General features: G+C 41.0%; 1 protein-coding gene across 2 annotated transcripts in view; it reads right to left on the reverse strand.

The window, feature by feature from the left end:
• The window catches only part of EIPR1 (EARP complex and GARP complex interacting protein 1), a 147,922-nt gene that overhangs the window by 40,041 nt on the left and 88,885 nt on the right, over positions 1-18,996 (reverse strand). For both annotated transcript variants that reach the window (XM_075269117.1, XM_075269118.1), the window contains one exon: positions 4,066-4,165. In XM_075269117.1, the coding sequence (XP_075125218.1) occupies positions 4,066-4,165 (100 nt within the window). The remainder of the gene's footprint in view (positions 1-4,065; positions 4,166-18,996) is intronic.

The raw sequence follows: 18,996 nt of genomic DNA on the forward strand, positions 1-18,996 counted from the left end.
CATAGGTTGCTGCCGAATTGTGGGCGTGGCCAGCACATGGAAACCCATCGCTGCACATGGCGGCTGCCAGCATCTCTCTGAACACTGCTGACATGCCGGCCGGCCACACATTGCGTCAGGCTGGCGTAGCATGCAGCAGCGCATCCAGCCCCAACAAGCCCAGCCGCACCTACCAGCGAACTGTGCAGCCGGGAACACAGACGCCACGGGAAGTACCGCACATGCTCACTGAAGCTGCGGCCACAAGACACACACCTCCCCAGTATGTAAATGGTGAGTGCTGCGGGAATAGGGATCGGCGGGATGCTTAAGGGAGGGGGTGGTGCTGGTGCTACGGGTTACGAAGGGGGCCGGGGGTTGCGGGTTTGGCAACAAAGGGCAGAAGGTAAGTAGGGGGGCCCCCCACGGCCCTTTCCTTGCGGCTGGCGCGGGCCCCTCCCACAGCATTGTGGGCCGGAGGTGCACCAGTGGGGCCCCGGCCCACGATGCTGTGGGAGGGGCCCACGCTAGCCGCAAGGAAAGGGCCGTGGGGGGCCACGGGCGGCGCTACCGGTGGTTCGCGCAAGGGTGAGAGGACAGCGGATGAAGTCGCGGGTTCTAGCTAGTAGCATATAAGAATCAAGACTTGGTCTTGGATTTGGCTGCAGATCTCCTTGGATTTTTCCCTACTGCACTGCAAAGTAATGCAAATGATCTTATGGAAGATGATAATCTGCGGTGAGATTGATATAAAACAGCGTATTATGTACTGATTTTCTTACAGATTTTTTTCTCCTCCATGAGGACTGGGTTTAGAAAACCCCATCCACCTGTTCTGTGCTGTCAATTGCTGTTGATTTGCAGTGTGGAATCTTCAATGCAAATCCACAGCAAATCTTCAATGTGTGAACATGGCCTTAGTTTGACAAACATTATCAAAAATCCAATTAATATGCGGAAGCCTTCCTGTTCTGATTGATATCGCAGCTCCCAGCACTAGTAGCACAATTGTATTTAGAAAGTGTGGTGACTGTCACACCGCAGACCAGCTGACTGCTCCATCATCTCTGGGGAAACACATTTCACTCATCTCACAGACAGACTGCTAGAAAATGCTAATTTTATTTCAATCTGTTTCCACTTCTGCTATGAAAGTATTTTTTGTCTGTTTGAAAAATTAATGAGAAATTCTCACCAAAAATTATTTCAGATGCAAGGGAAAAATCCTTCCTCGATTTACATATGTAAGGATATTATTGTCTTTTCTTAGGACTGCCAAGCTTCATTGAATTGCTCTCCCGGTACGCGGTGAGGATATGCTTCATAAGGCAGTCCATTTCTTCCAAACATACGTGTAGATGGGTGCAAAGCACAAATTAATGGAGCAAAACAAAGAACAAACTGGCTTACTTAACCTCTTGTACTTAAAAGCCACCATTGCCATAGAAACACATGACTTTTACATACGTCAGTACCTACCTTGAGTTAAAAAAAAAAATTGCACTGTCTCAGTTAGCAATCTATATTTCTTTATTTATTTTCAGACCCCGATAGGAAGTTTTAAGCCACATCCTAGTCTCCGAAACAAAAATATATAATGATCGATGATCCGCCTATATTCAGCAAATTGGTTTGCCTGTTCCGGCGTTTCGGTAGCTCTTAAGCTGTCCTGCTGCTGAACTTGTTCCTCATGCCGTGACTGTGATTGTTCCGGCATCTCAGCAGGTCGCTGGTGTTGTTGGTGTTGGTGATCCGCCTGCTCCAGCGTTTTGGCAGCTGTACCCCGTGATTGTTCTGGGATCTCAGCAGCTCGCTAGGATACCATATAATGAGCGTGTTGTTGGTGTCGATGATCTACCTGCTCCGACGTGTCCATAGCTGTCAAGCTGGCCTGCCACTGAACTCGTTCCTCACGCTGTGCCCGTGATTGTTCCAGCATCTCAGCAGCTGTCTGGGAAGCCATATAATTAGTGTGTTGTTGGCGTCAATGATCCCCCTGAGCTCCGCTTGAGGAGAACTGTGGTGACTTCTGGCTACGTTCCTAGCTGTCGTTGTTTTAGAATTTTGCGACAAATTAGATTTTCTTTTTCCTGACATTTTTAAAAGTAGCAAACTGCCAATTTGGATTAAAGGTGTTTTTTTTTCCAGTGGGTTATGGAGCAGATCAGATAATATGCAAATGCATGTACAGAATGGACTGAGAGTTAGCTGGGTGTTTACACAGAGAGATAACAGAGAAGTTTTATCAGCAATCTCCAATTAACTGAGATAAGCTGCTGCCAAGAGCAGATTAATATAGTATATGAACATAAATTCATAACAGTCGTGAAGCCATGTAATTTACCGGGATAAAAAGTAGCTTATGTGTGAATCGAGGTTACAAACTATCTATGTGCCGAATTTCATTCAAATCCGTTCAGCTGTTTTTGCGTGATTGAGTAACACACAAACTTTCACATTTATAATATTATATTAATATTAATATTATTATATTATATATTATTTTATAATGTTATATTATATATTATATTATATATTCTTAGTAGGAAGGATAGGATATGTACTGGGTGTGTGGTCTGTGTGTCCAGGATGATGCTTTATTCAATAACTATTTTGTACAAACAGCTTTGTCCCCTTGGTGCTGCCAGACACTGATGCAGAGGAGTATCACCCTCACCCCTATGAATTTGCCGTTAAGGGATTTGCTTTCTCTTCCTTTACACTTAAACACAGTTTAGATCTCCATACACACAGGTAAATACAGTAGTCTGGAGACTAGTAGCCCTTGCATCATAGTGATCTATATACAGTAGGCAGGGAGATCATTATAGTACATCATTATGATGCAAATAGTCAAAGTCTATGTACTACATTCAGTCCAGGAAATGTGGGCAATATATGGTCCAGATTTTCTGGACAGCATTTGCCCATGTGCATGTTGACTTAGGATTTTTCTTTTCCTCCTGCACGCAGTCTTGTGAGTGCTTCTTTTCTATCTACAGCCTGTGTGATCTGCTCTGCCTGAAGACATGGATGCCACCCCCATTTCCACATTGATCTGCTGTAATCTTCCTCTCTGCTGCTATCTGTAACACTGGAATCAGGGAGGGGTAAAGCAAATTGAGCCAACAGACATGACAGAACTCTGCTTCCTGCACTACGTCAAATGCAGCAGGACAGCCAGCTAGGTGAAGGACTTAACTAGACCCAACACAGCCATGATTGTGACTAGTGTTACATTATTACGGATGTTTTCTCCTTTAACTGAGGAGGTACTTAATATTCCCCATATTTCTTGAACTTTTGGAAAAATATAAAAAACAACTCTAATAATAAAAAATAAAAATAACGAAACAAACAAAAAATCCCTAATAACTACTGCCCAACTGTGTACAAAACCATAGAAATTCACCAAACTATGTCAGATATATCAAATTAGATAGTAGACAATGGAAGACATAAATATCAATTCTATTTTAGGGTTCTTTTGTGTTATAAAAGAAAAACAATGATCCTGACCATAAGAAGGTCACAAGTTCAGGTCAAATACTGTGGCCCTTTCATGGTTTTATTTTGGATAACACCACTTCTAGCTACCCGCTGTGTAGGTAACACAGCTCCATTCTAGTTAACGTGGCTGCTGCAGGTCCCTGAACAGCTGGAGATGTAGCAATATGCCATTACTTTCTGTGATAGGAAAACCCCTTAAAAAGCGTACAGTATCTGTCTAGAAAAACAAGCGCAAAATCACTTTGATAATATGTGGAATAAAAGCTGAAATTCTCAGCAGCAAGAGTGCACTTTGTCACAAGAAAGGTAGCTCACTATTCTACTAACTGGCCCAAAAACAGCATGGAAGTGGTTTAGACGTGATTTTGGCTGTGGTAGACTCCCTTTAAAAAAATACAGGGTAATGTACACAGCAGCCTGAATTCTGCAAATAGTAGTGACGCTGAGATTCAGTGGATCAGTGAGCTACTATAAATAAATCTAGAATCCCCCTGCCGACTCCCACCTTTATTCAAGCGACATGACAAGTGCAACACATATAGAAAGTACAAATCTAGCTTTATAAGGGTTATTTACCACAGCTTTGGTAGAGCTTTCTTGTAAATCCCAGATCATCAAATAGTTGTCGGCCAAAGACATCACTTTTTTCCCATCGCCCAGTGGTTCCCAAGTGACACTAGAGGAAATAAGGACAAATATGTAAGGCACAGATATGTTGAAAAAATAAACAGATGTACACTATAGATATACTGTGTATCTCTTCTATATATAAAAATGAGTTTCTGTCTGTTTGTTCTTTATGCGCAGCCAAACGATTGGCCTGATCCTCACCAAATTTGGCATACAGGTACATCAGGTGTCCTGGAAGGTTTTAGACTGGGTCTAAGCTCTCTAGGACGTACCGTTCCTGAGATACAGTGTTCCCAAACAATGACCTGCATTAGTCAATACAAGTCTGCAAGTCTTACAGTCATATTTCAGCTGCCATACACACGGTCCCTTATCAGCCTTTAGATTTCCCATTCTTTTTCAAGCCACTCCTGACTATGGCTAAATCTGCACAGCAAGATCTGCAACAGAAACAGCTGCAACATGGGGCCTTACTCTTAAGGTAAAAGTACACAATGTAAAAAGCTTTGTATGTAGCATTTTTTGTATAATTTTTTTCATTGTCACATTGTGAAAGCCAAAACGTTTTTTGTTTTTTTTTCAGTCTATATACCTGCTTGAGGGCATGTTATTTTTAAGATAAGTTTCTTCATTTTGGGTTTCCTATAACTCACGGGTACTCAACAGACAGAAGACGGTCCAAACCCAGACTTCAGCCAACAGCTGCCCAGACTCCATAATAACACTGACAGTGGACAGGAGAAAGACTGATCTCCCAACCTTTGACCCTTCTGTACTGATGTGCAAATGTAGCAAATGTCCCTGTTGTCCACACATCTATCCTGTGGATAGGCCATCAGTATGAAAAAAACTACTTAGGGCTGGAAAACCCCTTTAATAAATAATAAATCTTAGTAGTATATATTAGATTTATACATGGATGAAAAACATGGGTACAGTTTTGCATTATTATTTAAGATAACCTAGATGGTACAGTCGTAATTTACAACAGCATCTAAGGGGTTAAATGCCCAGGATCAGAAAGGATAGCAATACCATAATCTTGGAAAACCATTTTAATTAAGAAATTAATTTCAGTAACTTTGCATATTCCAGTCTCATTTATGTGAAATCTAGGCCAAGAAAAGGTAAAAGTTATTTTTTCTAGAAGTTTTTGTAACTCTAGTATTTTCATTCCTCCTGATTGGTACAAGGTAAAATCTAGATGATGAAGATTGTTTCCTGTAGAGCTATCATAATCTTCAGTATAGGAGTCTCACATATCAATACACTGTAGTGATTGGGGACCCTGCTCCTCGGTGACCCTACTCCTCGGTGACTGATGTTCTCCAGTCTATGATTCCCATAACTCCACTGCTCCAATCACACACAGTTCTCTTCCCTTTATAGAATAACACAAGTGCACAGGTCAGCACTCTCACAAGATCACAACTCACATTCTAAAAAAAGATGTGAACAGAGTGCGGTAGGGGCAGGTAACACTACTCCCATTAAGTTAGGAAGCGTGTGGATGTGCAAAAAAAAAAGTTAAACTTCTAAAAAATAAAAAAATAAAAAAAAGTTATATCTTATTGTGTGGAGTTGTACTTCTAGTTACAGGCCTAGTCGCCAACCACAAAGTGTTAATTTAAATACCATCACCTTATGGGTCATTTATACTAAATTTTATCGGATACTATATTTCCTTATGCCCTTTATTTTTAGAGTCCAAATGTATTATTTATTTAGTGCAAATGTTCTAATGATGTAGAATATTAATGGTTAATTCTGCCTTGGTCAGAGCTTAACTGCTGTAGGGGTAAGACCACACAGTCAAATGGGGCAAAGGGCCGAAATGCCACAAGATTTTGAAGGTATCTACCTGCAAAAGAGGGCAGTCATATGTTACCGCAGGTGGACAGGAGATTGCATGGTCTCACGCTAAAGTTGTCCATACATAGTAGATGTGTATCGGCCAAACCTCCATATTGTGATTGGACCAGATGAACATCTAATGTGTATGTGGCCCTGATACATATTTGACAGTCATCTAATAAGATGCACACAAGATGATGGTCTAGTGTCAATTTCAATTGACCGATTGCTTTGTTCTCAGGGGTAAGCTGCTGCCAAAGGAGTCTGGTAAGACCTGTAGGTCAATGAGAATTCGGCTGACAGTTATCTAAGGAAAGGTCCACACCTGTCCCTGGATAATGTTTGGGGATTCCGGCCCCCATTCTGCTTGAAACCCGGCACAGGTGAGTACATTGTATAGCCGGTTTTAATCTTCAGATCTCTCACTCACCATGATTTCCTTGCAGCTCTTGCTTTCCATTTGTTTCAGGGTTGATTCCAATGCAGTTCCTAACCTAGGCTTGTCTTTGATGCTCTTTTTATTTGTTCTCTTAGATCTCCACTTGGTTCTTGTTGCACTTCCTAGGATATTGACCTCTACATTGTTCCTGACTATGACCCCTCTTTAGAGGTATTCTTATCTTGCGGACTATGGTAGAGGAATCCTAGCTAGATTCTACTTATATTTATCTATTTATTAGGTTGTATCAACTCTTGAAGTTATCCCCGATGAATAGGATTGCTAACAGACTGCTGGGACCCCCACAATCCTGAAATCAGGGGTCCAGTCTCCCTGTCTTGATGGAACAATAAGCTGAGCATGCGCCCATTTACTTTCTATGGGAGTGTCGGAGATAGTCAACTACAACGCTTGGCTATTTATGGTAGTCCTGTAGAGAATGGAAGTAGTAGCTGGGTAAATACCCCATCTATCGCTCCATCAGAATGTCAATTTTATGGATCGATAGGGGTTCCCTTGTTCGGACCCCCATCAATCATGAAGTTGTCCCCTATACTTTCGATAAGGGATAACTTCAAGAGGTTGGTACAATTTCTTTCAGCAATATTACCACTTTGAGATTGCTCTTGAGATTGGAACCTAGGGATTCCCTGTCCCTGCAGTCCAGATACAGGGGTTAATATATAGGGGTAAATACCCAGGAAATTCCTTACAGGGGTTGTCCCATGAAAAGCATCCTATCTATACTGCTAGCTTATGTGGATTTAAGACTTTTCCTAAATACATTGCTTTATCAAAACTGCTTTGTTTGGCTGCTATCTTAATTTATTCACTTCATTGTTGACACTGCGTTTCTATGGCAATTGGGCTTATCTGCTCATTTCCCAAGTGATGTAGCTGCCTGATCTCAGGGAGGGAGGGAGGGGCTGACAAGCAACGGAGTTCCTCAGATAGGGGAGGGGGGAGGTGAGAGCTCCGGGATTACTGTGCCATCTATCTTCAGCTTTTCCACTTATCAGCAGGTTTAACTGAACTTGGCTGATAAGGGCTGAGATAAGGAGTCCGGTACCTCTGTATGTAATGCAAGCTGACTCAAATCCAGGTCCGCTACATCAGTTTCCACATCAGGTTTATACTGTGGTAATGCATTTACAACCAATCCCTCATTACTGACTGCAAACATAGCAAATAGCAGAGCAAATGAAACCCCTCCCACCAATGTGTCGAGAAATCCAGGGAGTGAAGAGAACACAGAGCCCTGCAGGCTGCAAAACAAGAGTGATGGGAATATCCCTTTAAACTCTGCACCTCTGTTTTGCCAGAATTATTTAGAGCTTTTATCACTAACACTGCCATAACAATAAGTTTTTCTATCTCTGAAGAAGACAATTGATTGGACGCTACCTACTCATTTCCGTGATATTACTGCTCAACCTCATTGACTTTTATTAAGCAGCCAATATGAGGTCCCACGAAAGGTCAGTCAGCTAACTACGTGGAGAAAGCTGCTAAATTATGTAATTCTGGAGGGACGGAACTGCTGTACTAATGAACGTCTCAGAAGACTTTTTGCTTTAGAAATCCAGACCAGTACCTGACAGACAGAGGATTGTCACATAAACTTAAAAAAATAAAAAATAAATAAAAAAAAACATGATGTACTGAAAAAATATTTCATTTAGAAATGACTATTCCCAAATATTTGACAGACCGATGACAGATGCTCTTTTAAGTGGTTTTCTACATCTCACAAACCTCTCACCATTGAAATAAATAGCCTTTGAAAAGCCAAACTTTTACATGGCTGTTTACAGTGTGCTCGCCTCAAACCACTTTACACCGAGATATTGACCTATGTCATGATCAAAGAGAATCGCTGTTGTCATAGATGGAAAATTTCAAAATGTCTAAAATTGTGTCTATTCATCTACGTTTCTACGTCCGAGCAGTCTTCTTACTTAGTCATCCTTGTGTTCATCCTCTGCAGGTGCACGTCTTCATCTTGGCCTCCGGTTACACCCGGTCTGTTATATGGCTCCCGGTGGAACCTATTGATTATAGTGGCGTCCCCTGGGATTCTGACGTAGTTTTGACACCCTGCAGTATTCTTGCCAACAAACACGACAAATATGCCAATGATGGCTCTGATGGCGATGTGAACAAAGGGGGAATTTACTAACACATCAACACCACAAAATTGGCAAAGAAGTGGCACATTTTTGGTGCAGGGCAATTTGCATCAAAATTTGTGCCTTTTTTACCTCTCTTGCTACTTTATATAAAAAGTGGGCAAGGTGGGGACACATCGGCCCATCAGATTTACTATAACTCACACCAGCAAGCTATGCTAGAGTCTCAGAAAAACTCTATCAAGGAGAAACACAGTGGTTCCGTGGTTAGCAATGCAGCCTTGCAGCGCTGGAGCCCTGGGTTCGAATCCTGCCAGGAACAACATCTGCAAGGAGTTTGTATATTTTCCCCTTGTTTGTGTGACTTTCCTCCCATTCTACAAAGACATACTGATAGGGAAAAATGTACATTGTGATCTACATTAAAAAAAAAAAACAACCCACATGAATATTGAGTGTAGCTGATAAATGTACCATCTCTTCCATGAGAACGACACCCTAGAGACACACTAGGTTTTTCATGCACATGTATGATTAGGATTTTTTCATCCACATGTATGATTTAGGGTTTTTTTCCCCCCATTTAAAAGGCCACTAATTTTTCAGACTACTTAGTCTCATTTAATTCATCATTCTGGACCAAAATGTAAGGCACTAGAATTAAAACTGTGGCTGCTTTCTGCCTGAAAAACCTGTCTAAAGTTCCTGCCACTAGGTGGGTTGCTTCTAGCTAATTTACACTTCATTCCTTTGTTAAACGGGAAAATGATCCATAGATACTGTGAATCCATCTTGCTTATCTAATGTAAGTGGAATGTGGGCAGTTCTTTTCTCTCTTCACGCAGTGGATGGAGAGGTGAGGGGTTAAATTTCCTCACAGCCTGCACACACCTGTCTGTAAACTGTTGCTCTATGCAAAGGAATGAAGATTCTGCAAATCTCACAGCTTACAATGCAAGAAAAGCCTATCTATGTACTTGTATCTACTTCTGGCTAATCGTGAGGACACATCCATCACAAATTCTAGCCTTGATGTCAGTGAAAACAAAGACTAAGAATGTGCCCAGAAAACTATAAACCATGGGTGGGAGTAGAGACTATTCTGGGCCCAACATTTCAACAATAGGTCCATCAGAAATCAGTACCGACGCCGCAATCTTGCTAGTACAATTTGCCACCAAGAAAGTAATTTACTAAAGTTTATGACATCAGACGTGAACATCATAGCAGTAAAGAGGCATGAAATATAGAATATGACATGATGCAGCAGTGGGCAGGGTTATGGCTAATGGGTGGTCGCTGAGCTCCACCTGGATGCTCTTGAGATAGAACAATCCATATTTTCCTCCTCTCAGCTTGCTTCCTGTCAGCGTTTCAGTTGACTATCCAGCCAACCGGGGGGACTTTTTTTTTTTAATTTAATGCACTGCAGCAGGAAAGCACTCTTGTGGAAAGACAAGAGCATCCTGGATGGCTAATTCTCTCTGACTGATTTATAATTTGCGAAAGATGATGTGACCTTTAAAACCCGCCAGGCTGTTCTCGCTGCCGCTGTTTTCTCCTGAAAATGCTGCTGATGCTGTTCACAGGATTTCCACTGAGTGCTTTCTTGCTCTAATTTATCTTCCTGCAAAGGATTTTAGTGCCTGCTGTCTCTCCCTGTCTTGCTGTGCTTAGACCGTGCATATAAGCAGAACACGGCTTCATCTTTCTTCTGTCCTTAACAGCCTCAGTTTTTACCACACTTCACAGCAAGAAAAGCACTGCTGACGTACTGGCTCATTTTACTAGGGTAGTTACCGCCAGAAACCAATTCCTTATCCTCGCCACCCCCAACTTTATATAGGTCACCGGCGCTGTGTGCTATATCTGGCAGAGGTAAATGGGGGGCTTAAAGGGATGTAAAAATCCGACATGGAAAGCTAATAAAAGTGCTGTCTAAAATAGATCCGCTAATACCATTCTCACATATGTACATAAGAACTTCTGGAAATTGTCAGAATTGGAGATGTGTGACATAAAGTAGTTCCCATGGTGGCAGACATTTTCTAGGACCATTAAATGTAGTAAATTAAGCCCTTACCCAGCTTAAATAGGACCTGTCACCTCTCTGAACATGCCTACTTTACTAAATACTTGTATTTCCTAGAAAATAACAATTCTGGAACGTAGTTTTTTACAACTCGGCACTATGCTGTTCCTCTGTTATTTCTCCTAAAAATGTTAGAGCTAAATTGACAATTAGGTGTTACCATTCCCCTTGTTTAAAGGATGTGTATATACATGGTCTGACACTATCGGCTCCCACTGGACTACCATATATACTTGAGTATAAGCCGACCCGAATATAAGCCGAGGCCCCTAATTTTACCACAAAAAACTGGGAAAACTTATTGACTCGAGTATAAGCCTAGGGGGGAAATGCAGCAGCTGCGGGAAAATTTCAAAAATTAAAATAGTCGGAGTTTTTTGGTGCAGTAGATGTTGGTGCTGGGGAAGGTGAGCTTGAGGACTGGGATTTTTTCCCCCCACTTGGAATTCAGTCTGGCTGAATATTGGGTATCTGCAGTGCTCCTATTAACCCCTTCCCGATGGAACAGGAGCACTGCAGATACCATATATTCAGTAGACCGGGCATTTTCAGACACAGGGATACCTAATGTGTATGTGTATCACAGTAAATTTCTTTTGTATGTATTCTAGGGAAAGGAGGGATTTAGAACTTTTATTTTTTTAAAGCTTCTTTTTTTCCCACTATTTTATGGGAGATTCTATACATTGATATTGCAGCTGGTCATAGACCACCACCTAAAAAAAAAAAATATATATATATTTTTTTTTTTGCTGACTCGAGTATAAGCCGAAGGGGGTTTTTCAGCACAAAAACTATGCTGAAAAATTTGGCTTATACTCGAGTATATACGGTATGTAGAGAGAACCCTATGTTGTAACACCCTGATATCACCCTGATTTCTACAGTGAATGATACATTAGAATGCCCCAAAATTGCTGTTTACTTGGGAGAAAAGTATTTACAATAGCAGACGTGCCAGGTCATGTGATAGAAATGCCTTAAAAGGATTTTCCATCAAGTCACTCCAGACCTACCATGTTCTGCAGCGAGATGGTTCCATTCATTTTCATGTGGTTCTGATGCAAGTATAAAAACAAGACTTCTACAAAATAGTCAGCTTGAGGTCCGAGCTATTGAACCCCCCATTACTTGATCTGCCATCAATGTTGACCATGTTGGTTGTCACGTTGCCTTCTTTGGGGAAAATAACACTAAAGACAACTGAATACACAGAGGACAAACATGTTTTCTCCCATAAAATTACAATGCTGGAGCATTTTTAGAATGTTGCATTGTCCCATTCATATCTTATTCCTCCTGGAAATGTATATAGAAATGGACAAGTGGGTGTTACCATTTCCCTTGGTAATGAATAGCTCCCACCACACTCTAGCATGGTCAACAAAGACAGAACAGCGTCAGACTGTAGGTAGGTGGCCCTCAGGGGAAAGGGACCCACTTAGCTGTCAATGCCATGCTTTTCCAGGACTGACGAGACAATGTAAACCTATAACACAATACGCCCCAGAATTGTTATTTCATCGGGAATATGTTACAGTGTCACTGCATTTATTATTAGCTATGCAAGTAATCCAAACTGTTATTGCTGATGTTGTCCTCCATGTCTAGCACCTGTACCCATGTTAAGTACCCGCACCCATGTCTATTTCCAGTTTCTGTAAACAGTGCAGAGATCATAATACTATATGTCATTTCTTGGCACTATTAGGATGAGGTCACCAAAGTCCAAAAAGCTGCAAGAACTAATGCTAAAAACATTGGAGAAGGTAATAGGGGCATGGTTAACTGAGGCCTGGTTCACATCTGCGTCGGTAATCCGTTCGGGGAATTCCGCATGGGGACCCCCCTGAATGGACTATGAACGCATTGGCAAGCGATGTACAGTGAAAGCACATGAACCCTATAGACTATAATGGGGCCTGTGTGCTTTCAGCACGGTCTCTGCGTGGAACATGCAGACAGAAAAGTAGTTCATGATCTACTTTTCTGTCTGCATGACTTGTGTGGAGACCGTGCAGAAAGCACACAGGCCCCATTATAGTCTATAGGGTCCGTATGCCTTCACTGTACATCGCATGCCAATGCATTCAGTAGTCCGTTGGGGGGGGGGTCTCCATGCGAACTCCCCCAAACGGATTACCGACGCAGATGTGAATGAGGCCTGACTGTGAGTGATGGGGGGGAAATAGGGTTAGTGTATGACAGAGGTGGGTATAGGGGGCAGATTAAGTGACAACAGGGGCTGCTGTATGGAGCAGATTATGTGAGAGGTAGAGAAGGAGCAAAGGAGACAGTAAAACAAGGGGGTGGCTCTTTGGTAAATCTGAAGCCACATGGTAGTTCTCAAAAGTATCTGGAGGCGGCAAAAAAAAACCAAAAAAAAAAAAAAAACCTCCCGTTTACATAGAAACCTATGCTAAATAAAAGAAGTCACACTGTTGAAAAAGGGAAAAAGCAAGATAAGGAAACACATTGTGAGTAGGCAACCATTACTATTGAAAAGATGATTCACTATAATTCAGACACTATGATTCAAGTGCCTTTAATAAACTATTTAATAAAACCGACATGTCAGAAATTTCAGCAAAGATACTAATAAAAACCTGCACGAAAAAAAAATCACAACTAGCAATACTTTTTATTTTTACACACACAAACCAATGTGAGCTGAAAAATCCCTGTAACGTAAAAGCACAGCAACGTCTACATTGGTTCCATTCACTGACCTCAATACTTGATGCTTCCTTTTTTTCTTTTTGTTACTTTACATAGGTTAAATGAAATCTTACTCCTATATAACGCGTGCATAAAGTCTAGAAAGTCACACATCTACTCGGAGGTCACCTTGTATCAGTGTCTGGCCATCAGCACACATTATTTTGCAGTAGTTGCTCCGCTCGCACAGCTCCTATCAGGAGACCTGCAATTTACTAGGTTCCCAGCTGTTCCTTCCATAGACGGCACTTTAACACACCGCCGTTCCATTTGCTCCTCAGGACTGAATGAAAAGCATACTGATTGGATCAGTCACACGTATTCCTCTGCCACACATATTCCTTCAGTCGTTAACTTTACCGAAAATTACATACAAAGTCTACCAGGCTGGAGAACCTAAACAAATATAGCAGAGGAGGAGAGAGGGAGAGGATGTAATTCAGTCTGGATTTCCATTCCCACCATGTGCATCCTATCTATGACCTTTTTTCAGCGAAATATCATTCAAGACTCAATACTGAGCTGTCTAATATTACCCCAACTTAATCCATAGTAAAAGCTGCATGCACAGAGCTTAAAGGATTGTCCCATCTCAAGGATCCTATCTATACTGGTAATTTATGAAAATTGAAGACTTTTCCTAAATATATTGCTTTAGAAATTCTGCTTTGTTTGCCTGCAATGTGACCTTATTCCTTCCATTGTTTACATAGTGTTTCTATAACCACGGACCTGGGAGATAGGACAAGTGACGTCACTTATTCAGTGCTGGCAGGACAATCCATTCAGCTAATTGCAGTTTGCTGATAAAGTCCAGCCCATTATCGCTCTATGTCAACACACAGATAAAACTGAGTCCATTCTGTACAAAAATCTGAAGATTATATGATCCTGCAGAAGTGTTGTTTGTCCTGTTCAGAAGGGGAGGGGGGAAATACAGGAAGTGAGAAGCAGACAGTGCAGGCAGCCTGGCTGAAACACTGAGATGGGAAATTCTCTTTAGGCTAAGGCCCCACGTTGCGGAAACACATCTTTTTTTGTTGCAGATTTTGTTGCATTTTTTTTAGCCAAATCCAGGAGTGGATTGAGCAAAAGGGAGACATATAAGAACTTCCTATGTGTTTCCCATTCCTTTTGTAGCCATTCTTGGCTTTGGCTCAAAAAACGTTGTTGTTCTGACTCATATTCTTATTTGTTAATAGTGCTTTTAAGGTACCCATAAACATAAAAAAACATTACTCACCCTTCCCCAGACCTCTGCTTCCAGTTACAGTAGGTCATTTCCACCAGCTGATGTTAGCAGTAACATCCTATCCCATATGTGCTAGGTAACTGCTGCAGCTAACCACATGCCTCAGTGGCACGTGAGTGCTGTTATATGCGGTTCGTGAAGTGGTGGCCACTGCAGACTGTGTGTGACTGAAGCGGCCACCTGGCACAACAGCTGGTGGACTTTTAAACTGAAGAGTGGAATTTCCACCACTGGAAAGGGAGGACAGGGGTGACGTGAGTAATGGTTTGTACACTCATCCTCATATACAATCGGGCTATAACGTGTTAGTGGTTTCAGTGGTGAATTAGCCATGGAAACCGTGGCAAGATCAAACAGGACATTACTTTTTTTTAGCATGCTGCATTGCCCTTCACTGCCTTTTATCGAAAACAATGGTAGGCAGACTTCAGAAGAAATATGGAGTTGATTTTCAGGTGATATCTGCCTCAAAATCATTTCCAAATTCCTACAAATTCCTCTGTGGGAAAAAAAAAGGGGGGCATAATAATCGATGGCATTACAGGATGTCATGTTTTTTCCATTCTTTTGGTCCTGCAAGACACTAAATGAACGGGCTTATCCCAATTTCCCAATGAATGAAGTGTAACAATATAATAGTATTCCAAATTGTTCATTTTTTAACAAAAGCAAACAAGATTGTCTGGGGTGAACTAAAATAGTTGCCGGTCTGAAGACACCCTATAGTATAACAGATGGAGCTCAAGAGAAGTGCCAAAAGTAAAAAAACACTCATACTCACCTTCTATTATCTCTCTCGGTGCACCATGCAGTATCCGGCGATCTTCTGGGAGCTTCATGACACTCAGTGAGCCCATGTGATCGCTGGTGGCCCATTCTCAAGCCTTAGCCGTGGCCCCAGACTGATGATGTAATAGAGGACATCACAAGGAGAGTGCCAAATGCCATGAGGCAGCCCAAGAGAGGTAATGGACGAAAAGAATGAAACCTCCCCTGGGTCTGCCTTTATTACACATTGGGGGTTTTCCACTTTGATATGTTTGTCTTAGCAGCTAGACATTGGATAGATAGGTTCCTAGAAGCCCTAGAAGTGTCCTACACTATTCTACATAAATTTGTTCATCCTGAAACGAGTCGGGACCCGAACCGACAAATCCAAAATGAATCTTGAGAGGTTTGCCCATCTCTATTCTTCGACAATTATTGGTTGACCAATGTAAATCGGACATGTCTACAGCTATATCCTATCAAAATGTTCAGAACAGGGAAAAAAGTTGACAGCTTCGCGGATGAAGTCCCATTACAAACTTTTCTGCACCTCTATTATATAAGTCATTTCAAAGGACTACCGAGGAGGATCCTACTATACAGCTGGCTCAATATGGAGGAGGTTCAACAAGCTAAACATTTAAATGAGGTCAATGAGAGAGAATGTGCATTATGGCCTTGTTTACGGAATATTTTATGGCTGGATTTATTTTAAGAACACCTCATCGCTGAACCAGGTGCAAGTCATTACGAAGTTTCCTGTATAGTTCCTGGCAATTAAACATGGCTGTACACTATGCTTTATGTTCACGCATTACAGAGATGTACCAAGTGCTAGAAAGTTACATTTCCATAAAGAATTGAACATAATGGTCCGGTTTATTTTTGCACCTGTTCTTCAAGGACAAATATAATTTACTTAAAAACTGAGTAAAAACCTATTACCACTGTTCAGAGCCACTTTTTGTTAATTGGATCACAAAATATCACTTAAGTCCCATGTTCTGTAAGTTCTGATGCCTCCTTCACCCCTTATGACGTCCTGTATTGGTGACTACTATGGGTACACATGTACAATGAAAACACCACCAACAATAGGGACAGATATGATTAGTGAACTTAAATATCTGTGTTTAGAGCACAGCTCCAACTTTCAACATCATTTTAACCTTTACATCTAAAGATAGTTTATTAAATCTTTGAATGCTTTAAAGAGGACCTTTCATCACCTCGTTTGGCTCCAGTTCTTAGCATCTGTTAAAGGGGTTATCCCATCACAAGGATCCTATCTATACTGCTAGTTTATGTGGATTTAAGACTTTTCCTAAATGCATTGCTTTATCAAAACTGCTTTGTTTGGCCGCTATCTTAACCTCTTCAAGACAGAGCCTAAAAGTACCTAGATGACCAGGCCTCATTTTTCAAATCTGACATGTGTCACTTTATGTGGTAATAACTTTGAGATGCATTAACTTATCATGGTGATTCTGAGACTGTTTTCTCGTGACACATTGTACTTCGTGTCAGTGGTACATTTTGGTCAATATGTTTTGTCTTTTATTATGGAAAAATAGGAAATTTGGTGAAAATTTTGAAAAAAATGCAGTTTTCAAACTTTGAAAATGCATGCCTTTCATGTAGAATGTCATACTACCCAAACTATTTCATAAATTTAATTTACATATCTCTGCTTTATATTGGCATCAAACTTTAATTGCCCTTTCATTTTTTTTCAGATGTTATAAGGCTTACAAGTCAAGCAGTAATTTTCCAAATTTGTAAGAATTTTTCCAACACACATTTTTCAAGGGACCAGTTCAGTTCTGAAGGGGTCTTGAAAGGCCTCTCTAATAGAAACCCCCATAAATCACCCCATTCTAAAAACATCACTCCTGGAAGAATTCAAAACTGCATTTAGGAAGTTTCTTAACCCTTTCAGCATTTCACGGCAATTAAAACAAAATAGAGGTCAAATTTACAATTTCAATTTTTTTTTCACTAATATATTCATTTAGCCCTAGAATTTACACATTCACAACGTGTTAAAGGAGAAAATGCATTCTAAATTCTATTAAGCAATTTCCCCCAAGCATGAAACTGTCCCATGTGAGAAAGTTAAATGATGTATGGCCACACTGTAGGGTCCAGAACAGAAGGAGCGCTATTGGGATTTTGGAGGGGAGATTTTGCTGGAATCTGTTTCAGGCACCATGTCGCATTTGCAGAGCCCCTGAAGTGCCAGAACAGTGGAAACCCCCCCAAAATGACACCATTTTGAAAACTAGACCCCTCAAGGAATGTATCCAGGGGTATAGTGAGCACTTTGACCCTACGGGTGTTTCACAGATTTTTTTTACCATTGAGACATGAAAATTTAAAATTATTTTTTTTCTGATATAATGTCACTTTAGCCCACAATTTTCCATCTTCAAAAGGGGTTAAAGGAGAAATTGCAACCCACATTTTGCTACACAATTTCTACTGAATGCAACAATACCCCATATGTTCTGGTATACTGATATACAGACACATGGCAGCACTCAGAACGGAAAGAGCGCTAATCGGGTTTTGGAGGCCAGATTTTGCTGGAATCATTATCAGGCATTATGTCCCATTTGCAGAGCCCTCAAGGTGCCCAAATAGTAGAAACCTCCAAATTGTGACCCCATTTTAGAAACTAGACCCCGTGAGTTATTCATTGAGGGATATAATGAATATTTTTACTTCATAGGTTTTGAAAAAATTTGCGTCAAACAAAAATTTTTCATATTTTTTACACAAAAGTGTCATTTTAAAGGCAGTTTTTTTTCCCCATAATGCATGAAAATGAAGAGAAACACCCCAAAATAGATGTCCCCATTTCTCCTGTGTTCAAAAATGTACACTTTGTGGCCCTAATCCTATGTATGGATGCACGCTAGGGCCCAAAAAGGAGGGAGCACCAACTGGATTTCAAGACACAATTTTTGCTTCAAAATGTTTCAGGCCCATTGTGCATTCAAACAAGATTTGAGTTACCAAAACAATTGAAAACCCCCATAAATGACCCCATTTTATAAACTAGACCCCTTAAGGTATTCATGAGGGGTACAATGAGTATTTTGACCCTATAGCCGTTTCACAGATTTTACTAACCTTGGGATGTGTAGGATACAAATTACTAAAATGTCCCTTTATCTCCAAAGTTTTTATTTTCACAAGGGGTTAAAAGAGAAAAAGCCCCCACAGTTTGTTACACAATTTCTCCTGAACACGGCAATACCCCATATGTGGCCATAATCTGCTGTATGGGTACATGGCGGGGCTCAGAATGGGAAGAGCGCTATTTGGCTTTTGGAGGGCAGATTTTGCTGGAATACTTTTCAGGTGCCATGCTGCATTAGCGGAGCCCCTAAAGTACCAATACAATGCAAACCCCTCAAAAGTGACCCCATTTTAAAAACTACACCCTTCAAAGAATGTATCATGGCGTATTATCACTTTGAGCCTAAAAATTCTTCCCAAAAATTAATGTACAAAATGAAAATTGAAATTTTTAAAGAAATATGCCATTTCGGTGCCCAATACGTTGCACCCACTTTGTGTTGTCAGAGACCTGCACTCCTAAAACTATTACGTGGGCCAT

This window comes from Leptodactylus fuscus, chromosome 3, assembly GCF_031893055.1.
Source record: "Leptodactylus fuscus isolate aLepFus1 chromosome 3, aLepFus1.hap2, whole genome shotgun sequence".
Classification (NCBI taxonomy): domain Eukaryota; kingdom Metazoa; phylum Chordata; class Amphibia; order Anura; family Leptodactylidae; genus Leptodactylus; species Leptodactylus fuscus.